The 10,357-nt window shown below is 40.6% G+C and overlaps 1 protein-coding gene across 1 annotated transcript in view; it reads left to right on the forward strand.

Moving 5' to 3' along the window:
• FNDC1 (fibronectin type III domain containing 1) overlaps positions 1–8,278 on the forward strand; it is a 58,996-nt gene extending 50,718 nt beyond the window's left edge. The window contains exons 16-20 of the mRNA XM_057406872.1: positions 423–502; positions 3,166–3,195; positions 4,670–4,831; positions 5,853–5,975; positions 7,458–8,278. Coding sequence (XP_057262855.1) covers positions 423–502; positions 3,166–3,195; positions 4,670–4,831; positions 5,853–5,975; positions 7,458–7,573 — 511 coding nt within the window. The 3' untranslated portion in view covers positions 7,574–8,278. The remainder of the gene's footprint in view (positions 1–422; positions 503–3,165; positions 3,196–4,669; positions 4,832–5,852; positions 5,976–7,457) is intronic.
• The last annotated feature ends 2,079 nt before the right edge of the window (positions 8,279–10,357 follow it).

The following is a 10,357-nucleotide window of genomic DNA, read 5'->3' on the forward strand; positions in this document are numbered from 1 at the left end:
GAGCTTCTGATCTCATGTAAATCTCACCCAGTCTTAGTCTGCAGTTTACACCACTGCTTTCATAGGAGTTAATCTGGTTTAAAACTCTTCCTGAGACCAAGAATTCAATTGCCCTGCTATCTTTTCTTTTAGTCTGTTGCTAAGTATAAAGTGGATGTAATTGTGTGTGGTTTTGGGAAGGGGGATGATATAAATAAATGATCCAAAAACATGCATGAGAGCAACTGCAAAAAAGGAGGAATTTGTCTTTAGCAGCCAGCTCGTACCCTGGCTCAGTATCCAGCTTCATTTAATGCAAAGAGCACCTGAACTCAGGAGAATTCTGCTGGTTTAATTCTCATCCTGTTTTAGTATTATTTATAGTTTAGCCATTGCAGTCAAATTGATGTTTTAAGCTTATTTTCCCTCTCTTTTTGTTTCAGGTATTATTTTAAAGTCCAAGCAAAGAATCCCTTCGGTTATGGACCTGTTAGCTCTTCGGTCTCATTTATCACAGAATCTGGTATGCTTTGCTTTTTATTTTCATCTCAAAACTGAATTCCTGTTAACAGCTGTGGCAGAGCAGTGGCTGAAACCAGCACGGTAATAATGGTGATGATTCTGAACTCACTGCTTTGAGATTTATTTTTTAAAAGGTAAATTATTTGTTTTCAGTGAAGCTAGGGAAATAATGCGCACTCCGAATGCCACTATGAAGTTATGACATTAAAGCGAGCTTCAGGGAAACAGGAAGTTGGATTTAAAATACAAAAGACTACTAATGTTCTACAATACAAAAGCAATGGGAAGTTTAATGTCTTTGATAGATTGACCAAACATTTAGTATATTAGCTTCCTAATTGTGAACAGCTGAACAGTTGGAAGCAGTTGTCTCTGGATGAAATATAGGAAACAGTTGTTCCATCAGATGGGCAAAGTTCTCTGTTCTTTTTTGGACAAGGCATACTGCTCTTTCACAGGGCTAATAGTCCATTCAAGAGCAACACCCCTTTCTAAAAATAGTATGTTAAATGAACTATTTTTACCCATTTCTTCTCCTTCCATTAAGCCAGAGGCCAATGACTCCACTGACTAATAAAGGGCAAATTTTTCAGTCTTTATTTGAGTGAAAGGTCTGTTGTTTCTTTCAAATTTTGTCCTTTTGATGACATGGGTCTTTTGCAGTCTGTGCCTTTTCCCATTTGACTCTACCCTGTAGTGCTTGCTTCAGAAGCTCCATTAAGACCCATGGAAGTAAGCCTTCACAGAAACAAAAATGCGGATAAGTAAATGGTCCTCCATAACATACTTAGATTTTTTTAAGGAGTAAGAAGCTCAGGTATAAATCCGAGCATAACATTTAACATTGGACCAATACAATCCAGCAGAGTGCCCAGGTGGCCAAGAACCATCCTGGCTTGTATCAGAAATTGCGTGGCCAGCAGGACTAGGGAAGTGATTGCTCTCCTGTACTCAGCACTGGTGAGACTGAATCTGAAATACTGTGTTCAGTTCTGGGCTCCTCACTGCAAGAGGGACATTGAGGTGCTGGAGCATATCCAAAGAAGAGCAATGAAGGTGGTGAAGGGTCTGGAGAACAAGACCTGTGAGGAATGGCTGAGGGAACTGGGGTTGTTCAGCCTGCAGAAAAGGAGGCTCAGGGGGGACTCTCTACAGCTATCTGAAAGCGGTTGTAGTGAAGTTGGGATTGCTCTCTTCTTCCAAGTAACAAGTGATAGGATGAGAAGAAATGGCCTCATGTTGCAGCAGGGGAGGTTTAGATTGCATATTATGAACAATTTCTTCACCAAAAGGGTTGTCAAGCATTGGAACAGGCAGCTCAGGGAAGTGGTGGAGTCACCTGCATATGTGATACTTAGGGACATGGTTTAGTGATGGACTTGACAGTGCTAGGTTAACACTTGGACTTGATCTAAAGGTCTATTTCAACGTTAATGATTCTGTGCTATACCTTGCAGCGAGTTTTGCCGATTAGCTGTGTGCCAGTATATAGGCCTGAATACCTAGATTTCCCATCCATAATCAGCTAGCTTTTTAGCTTTATTTAATAGGTTAAATCCACCAAATTTAAAGTTTTATTTGCAGCACTGACCTTTCTTTTGTCGTGTGGCCAAAGGTGGCTTTCCAGCTGGCACAAGTACAAAGCATTTATTAAATTTAAAGCCAGATAATACAGTTACAGTGATGGACTTGGTCAGAAGAGATAGAAATTGCTAGTTCTGAGTGCTCTTCTGGTGCAACCAAAAGGTTTGAGGTGATGGGTATATTCAATAAAGAATGCCATCATAGGATCAAGCAGGTGTTTAAAAATGCTCAATCTTATCCCTGTGTTGAGTAAGATACTGAAGAGAACAGAAAACTGTTGTTCTCTTTCAACAAACTAAAAACTTCCTAGAATTTTTCTTCCCCATCAGTAGACAAGCACCATGCTTTTTGTTCAGGTATTTTGTGCACAATAAGGGCTAAAGACGTGACAGAAACTGCAATGTAATGAATAATGACAAGCTAATGCATTAGATCATGCTGTTTTGTTGTCCTTACTCCACACCTATTCCACCCTTCTTCATTTAAAAAAGGGTTTATATCAAGCACGCAGAAACTCCTGAAGTAGTGGACAGTGTTCCTTGCACTGTTCAGGGGGCCCCTGCAAAAATCCTGCCACTATGACAAAAAGAGTTCAAATGATAAATTCCATATATTTATGAATAGCCCTAAATAACTGTGCTAAACATGATGGTCTGAGACCAAGATTTCCATACAAGAGGTAGGTTCTGTTTCCCTTTGGAAGGCAGGCCTGCAGGTGTAACTTAGACTATTCAGAAGTGTACGGTGAAACTGTCCTCCTGCTCTGAGGACCTTCTGAGAAGAGGAAACGTGTTTCAAAGGTGGCTTTAAACTTTTGTATTAATCTCAGTAGAGTTTTTACCATATTAGAATAAATAGACTATCCTGTGGCAAGTTTCATCAACTGAGAAGAACGGTGGAATAACAAACACTCTTTAGCTTTGCACGTTGCAGAGACATGCAAGTCCCATACACATCATGTAGCTAAAAGCAGTTACTCTGCAACTTACTCTGTTGTCTTGAGTGACACTGAATGTTTCATTATAAAATAACATTTGGAGCAAAATACTGATTTTTTTTTAATTTGTTTCATTGTTCTAGACAATCCCCTCCTCATCGTCAGACCACCGGGTAAGTCTCCTCCTGCTGGTTCTTCATGAAGTGTGTAAAACCTGTGCAAATCAGTTACAATGCAGGTGTTAGAATCGCATTAACCCACAGCTTGAGTTACAGTTTTAAGCAGGGACGGATAGTAATTCATTGTGCTAATTCAAAAAACATTTTCCATTTTCAAACCCCTTATTCTGGTCTTTGAAAAGAAATCTCTTAAAGATATGTTAGAATAAGCACTTGGTTATGGCCCATCTTTTGCCTGGTACAACAGCTTTAATTGCTTACTTATAAGCACTAAACTATATTGCTTCTGTATCTGTGTCCCTCAGTTGCCTGAGCATAGCTTGGACAGTGGGATCAGCTTTTCCTATTGAACTGTTATGCTCGTCTGTACTGATCATCATGCCCTTATAAATACTAAGAAATTCAAGGATGTGTTACTGACATGAATGATATGCCACGAACCTGCTGAACTTGCCTTGCATTTCCAAATTTGCAATAAGCCAGTTCAGACCCTAATCGGAAGAGCTGATTCCCTGGTGCTGAGTTTCAAGGACTGCTGATCGATAGCTTCTCACATTCAGTTTCTTGCAGGATTCAGTCCATGTGCCTAGTGAGAGGGAGGAAGAAATGACTAATAGAATAAACTTTCAATCTCATTTGTAAACCACCTCAAAATAGCACAGTAAAAACAGGGCTTCGTGCTGCGGCTGGAGAGAAAAATACCAATTATCACATTGGAATCTGTTTGTGTAATTCTATATACATTACTACAACAGCAATTTCAAAAGAAATTACATTGTCTTGGTTAGTATAAAGCAAACATTTAGGTAAGCCAATAGGAATATATTGTCTTTTGCAATACAATTAAGCAGTCTCCTCTGCAGCAGTGCTCTAGATAGAGTTCCCCAGGAAAGTTCTCACTTCTCTGTTATTAGAAACTCATCTGTTTTGATGTAATGTGGGAAAACAAAACAGAAAAGTACATTTCTGATTTGATCTTTTTAACCAAATGGCAAAAAGGAACTTCACATCACAGGCTGTTAGTCACTACAGAATTCATAACATCTGTTCTTTAGCAAAAGGGTTAAGTTTTGTACTTAGTGTTATAACACAAGTGACTGTACTTAGTGTCACTGTCAGACCTAGGATCAGCCTCCTTAAGAAACTGAGTATCACTAGGTAGAGAAGATGTTTTAGTAAAACCAGTGAGACTGTTTTCTTAAAACCGTGGCTTACTACATAAATCATATTTGTAATGGTTTTATTATTGTCTTCTGCCTACAAGGGATTTAATTCAGTCCCTTGCTTTTTATTTTTTTTCTTAATGGTTCTTATTCTCAAAGTAGTACTTCTGGATATAGAAGAGCCATGCATTAATCTGCTGCAGCATGTCTTATAAAACATATTATCAGATGTTAATCTCAGCAAGACTCAAACCAAAATTCTAAAGTCTGTCCTTAATGTTGAATTTTTATTCTTTTTCTCCAAGGTGGTGAGCCTATCTGGATCCCATTCACTTTTAAATACGACCCCACTTATTCAGACTGCAGTGGCAAGCAGTATGTGAAACGAACCTGGTACCGCAAGTTTGTCGGGGTGGTTCTTTGCAACTCCTTAAGGTACAAGATTTACCTCAGTGATGACCTGAAAGGTAGGCACAAAGATGTATTTTCTGATATATGATTACTTGTCATTTCCATCTTCGTGCTTTCTTCACCTCATCTGTGAAAGAATTGTGTGATGGCTATCTGGTAGTCCTTCCCTTGAGAAGGTCTGATGGGATAGCTGAGCTGCCCTGCTTTTGTGTTGTCCTCATGCCCTGAGCATTACCTTTCAAGCAGACCTCAGAAGTTTTCCTTGAGAAGCCTGCGTGTGTTTGTATCCTGAGAAAGCAGGGTTCTTTGTACTGTGAAAACAAAGTGCTGCTCCCCACACATCTCCCTGGGAAGTCCCACTCTTGCTCCACAGGTGGGTGAGTCGCAGCTGAATGCAGACAGAACAATAAACCCTAAGGATCCCAGAGCAGACTGGAGAACAGTGAAGGAAAGACTGAGTGGCTGGGTGAGCAGTACTTTCAAGAGTTAGCAGTAGCTCTTGTACAGGTGTAGGTGCTGAGAGACAATGAAGGAGACTTTCATATTGTTGATCTGGGGTAGGGGGAATATCTCAGTGGCTTTTCAGATTATGCTAATTATTAATACTCTCATTGCAGCGCATTGGTATAGTTTAAAGACAGTTTTTGAATATGCAGTAAGAAACAAACCGGGTGTCAGGACCCATCCTGTCTGTTAGAGAAAGAGCTCCACAGTTTTTAGTTTCCATTTGAGACTGCAGTCAAACTATTGATATATAGAGGGGTTTTGATTTTCTCATGATGTATTGAAATGACTGATCCACTTCAAATTCCTTCCATCACCTGTGGTGCAGTGTCCATGAATTTGCAATGTGGAGACTATTTCTTACTGAGCTATACTCATTTCTCTTTGCCCTAATTTCTACTTCCATACTGTGTAAGTAGCACTCTTCCTATTTCCAGCTGCTGCTTGTTCATTTGTAATACCGTGTTTGTCACTGTAGTACTTCTGCTTTCTCCCATATCTAATTTCCTGGTGGAAAGGAACATCCCAAACAAAAGTAATTCTATGTCAAATAATTTATTTGTCACCCTTCAGACACTTTCTACAGCATTGGGGATAGCTGGGGAAGAGGCGAGGACCACTGTCAGTTTGTGGATTCACACCTGGATGGAAGAACAGGACCTCAGTCATACGTTGAAGCCCTGCCCACTATCCGAGGTATGGCAATGGGGGAGTGGGATGCTGGCCAGGTGCCTGTCATCCCATCATAGGATTAAAGGGTAGGGAGCAGAGCACATAGGGACTCTTTGTCCACTGCTACTGGCAGCTCTTTGAGCAAGTCCAGCTGATGCAGTAGATGGCGAGGTAATGTTGTACTCAGGCCCAGCAGAACAGGTTATGAGAGTCTCAGAAGGAACAACTTGTGAGTGTTGAGAGGGGGAGACAAAAAGAAAGAGAAGGACATACAATGCAAATAATTTACAGGAACAAAATGCAGAACTAGGAAGAAAAGAATTGTATAGATCTGAGAATCCTTTCCCTAATTACAACGCAAGCCTCATTGCAAAAACTCTTCCACATGCCACAAAGTGCCAGATACATCTTCACAAATATGGCTTTTGCAAATGCTTTCTGACCAGTTCATTCAATGCAAAATACATAGGAGTATGTCTACTGACTTAAGGTTGGGCTGCAGTACTTTTGTATTCACCTGGTAGGTGTCTCCTTGCAAGTGAAAATTCTCACCTTGAAGGAGTTTCTCTGAGTAAGCTGTTTAGGTCACCCAGCCAAGAGGGTGATAGCTTGCTTCACAAAATAAACCCAGTCCTGAAAGTCAGTCAATCTTTTCAATAAATCTGTTGATTTAACTTATTCAGTTGGCTTTAATGGTTTCCATGGTAAATTCTTTGTTGACAGCCTTTTCATGGTGGCGTTACCAGGAAGAAACTGAAATAGTCACTGATACTTTTATATCACTGGGAAGTATTGCATTTCATTTCTCAGTTCAAAAGAGGGATGATAAATCCAGATGTGTATTACTAGGTTTGGGAGACAGAGATAGAGAGCACACAGAAATTATACTGTTGGCACAAGACATGAGTGTTTCAGATGTTCCAGTGCACGAGCTATGCGGAAAAGAATGCTGCACCTCTCCTAATGCTTTAAGCATTCACATTCTTCCTGCTAATGAAGAGAAAGGGGGAGAAAGGGCTTAACTCCATATTTACTGCATGAAATGACACCTTTGTGCTTTGTGAAAAGCTGATGTTTGTTGAGAGTCTCTTGAGCCCTATGAGATAATACGATTTAATGGTATTTTTGACCCTTAGTCCTTCATATACTTAAAATGACTTACAAACTTCATAAACACAACTGAAATATACTCACCTTTTGGAGTGAAATACAGAAACTCTTTGGCAGACCACAGCATTACACAATAGTTCAAGAGATTTTGAACAGTAAAAACAATCAAAATAATACAAGAAATAGAAAGGACCAGAGTTAAACCATTCAAGAAAGATCTAGGCCAAATACCAAGGGCTAGCAAATACCCTTTTGACAAAATTCCATACCAGACAGCTTCTAAGTTTTCATCTGGGCTGTGGGAGCTGTGGGATTGACTCTTTCTGTGTTTGTTACTTTTGTTAAATTACTGTGTCTTTGTTTTGTAATGCAAATGGTCATTTTTCCCCACCACAGGATATTACCGCCAGTACCGCCAGGAGCCCGTATCATTTGGACGCATTGGGCACACAACACCTTACTACTATGTGGGCTGGTATGAGTGTGGCGTGCCCATCCCAGGGAAATGGTAGCAGTCTGCTTCCCTATCTTAGGCAGACCATGCTTTTCCAATGATTTCTACCAGAGAACTGTGAGCAACTGATTCAGAAAAGAAAAAACCCCAAGAGAAATGGTGCAAATGATGAAGACCAGCTACTCAAGATACCCTCTTGAAGCCAAACACGGTCCCCCCTTTACCAGCCTAAATCTGTGGTGCTGCTTAATTTCTTCTTGGAAGCAGGGACATGACATAAGTTTGGTGTCCTGCCTTCCTCCTCTGGGTCTTTATGGCACAGACAGGTGGTTGCAATGTGTGAGACTTGTGAAAACTAGAACTGTATTAGCCTTGAAAATCTGGAAGTTTCTTATATCTTGCAGGAATGACCTAAGCATGCTGTGCTTGCTTAATGGGATATTACACTGTCCTTTGCTGCCTGCCAGGGCTCCCCTATGCAATCGTGCCATGTAACTGGCCACCCACCGAAGGCAATGTATTCTCCTGAAGAGTTATCCTGTGGGTTCACCCACTGCTGGACTAATCACCAGGTCCCAGTGTAAATTCACTTTGAGGTATATGTATATCTATATAAATACAGTACTGTACATCTCAGAAGTACTGCTTAGAGATGCTGAGATTTTTTCTTGTTCACTAGATAAATATGTTTGGAATTTTTATGTAAAAGGTGCTGTTAATTCTTCGGGAAATTGCTCTGCACAATACAATAACCAAGGAAAGAGCTGTATTCTTCTTGTGAGTACTGTTGACCTAACATTTTAATTATTGATCAAAGACCTGCATCCTGCTTCCTTGGCAGCCTTTGGACTAGATGTTCAATAGGAATCTACTCTTCTGTCCATGTTAGAGTGGCACTGTATAGCCCAGCAGAAACACGTATTCAGCAGTTTATCAGCATCAGTTAAACTTTCTATCCTTTACTATTTGAAAGTTTTCATCTTATTTGGTATGTTATTTATTCCTTGTCGGTATCTTTCCTTCACTGTGCGGAGGCATGGGATAAGTAACTTGCAAATTAGAAACTGCTTTTAACTTATTTGTCTACCAAAAAGCCGAAGCTACCTATACAAGAGTCAGCTAGGAGGAAACTCATTTGACTTAGATCCGTCCTGGGGACAAATTGGGATATACTTCCTTTAAAATACTACAGAAATCTGATCCAGAACAGAAAGCAAAAGCTGACATGGATGAAAGGTATAATGATAATTTTTAAGCAGGCATTTGGAAGCTTGCAATAACATAGAATTTTAGTAGTCCTTCTGAAAGATCTAGCATTTAACAGCTTACTCCGTAACTCATGGTCTTACTTTTTCATGGTAACATCTTAACAGCTTTTGCTTAAGATTCCCCCATTAAGACTCCCCCATTCTGACAGCCTGGGAGAGTAGCAGTATACCTGAGCGATGGATACAGTCTCTGCTCCATCTCTCACTCTCATCCCAGCTTACACGTAGTGTAGGTCTAATACCTTTTCGGTTGCTTCCTGTAGTTACTGTAAATTGTATGGGGACAAAAAAGGAACTAAAGTGATTTAAAGAGCATTTTAATTTTTCATGGTGATTTGGGTTTTAACATTTTAATTGTTCTCACATACTTTTGCTTCTGTACAGTGCCAAATATATGGTCTTGAAGTATAACTTTCTTCCCTAATAAACCTATGATACATGGTTCTATTTCTGTTTCATCCTTTCTGGTCATCTGTGTCAAGTAATCTGACAAAGTGGCGAATTGTTAGCTTTCAAAAGATCTTCTTTGGGAAAGGAGTAGGCGTCAACTTTTTCTAAAGGACTGAAAGCATCTGAGTTCTCCCTTTCAAAGGTTGTTAGCAGCTAGCATGGAGTTACCAAGGGCAAATCATGCCTGACCAGCCTGATTGTCTTCTCTGCCAAGATGCCTGGCTTTGTGCACAAGGGGAGAAAAGTGAATGTTACTGACTTTGGCTTTTGTAAATCACTTGGCTTCCGTGGCGAAACTGGTGGGATATGGCTTGGACAGTTGGAACTTCAATTTGGATGTAATATTAGCTACAATGTGAGGCTCAAAAGGTTCTGATCAAAAATAGTGCAAAGTCCAAGTGGCAGCTGATTGCCAGTGCCACCCCCAGGGGCCGGTACTGGGGCAAATACTCTCTAATGACTTGAACAGTGGGATGGAGTGCATGGATGGAATGCACTGTCAGGAAGCTTGCGGCTGATGCTAAACTGGGGCTGGATGGTGGATGATGCACTGGAGGGCAGAGCTTCTCATCAGAGGGAGGCTGGAGAAATGAGCTGTTAGGAACCTCATGCAGCTCAGCAAAAGGAAGTGAAAAATTCCACGTGGCATGGAATAGCCCCTTACAGCAATATAGGTTGTGGTGACTGCCCAAAGAGCAGCTTTGCAGAAGAGGACTTGGGAGTCCTTGTGATCAACAGATTGAATGTGAGCACTCCAAAGAGCCATTCCAACCTTAGTTATCCAGTGCCTTTTTATGATTCTAGAGGAGGCATTCAGTAATAAAATGTGTTTTTCTTTCATTGAATCAAAGTCATGCCTTGGTCCAGAGCACAGTCTTCAGCACATGTGAGTAGGACTTGTGTCACTGACGCTAAAGAGCAGGGCCTGTTTTCTCCAGCCTAGTGTTTAAAGATGGATGTTCCCTCTCCACAGCCAATGCGTTCTGCATTTTCACCTGCAGAAATCACAGAAGAGTTTTGATTTGTTCATCTGCAGAGATGTGGTTCCTTCTTTCTGTGCTGGAAATACCCTTGAGGTGGGGACAGTCCCATTCAAGGATGCTATAATGGGTAAAGAGCCGAAG

This window comes from Pezoporus wallicus, unplaced genomic scaffold (assembly GCF_028554395.1).
Source record: "Pezoporus wallicus isolate ANWC-B61680 ecotype Strahan unplaced genomic scaffold, APGP_CSIRO_Pwel_v1 scaffold_6362, whole genome shotgun sequence".
NCBI lineage: Eukaryota > Metazoa > Chordata > Aves > Psittaciformes > Psittacidae > Pezoporus > Pezoporus wallicus.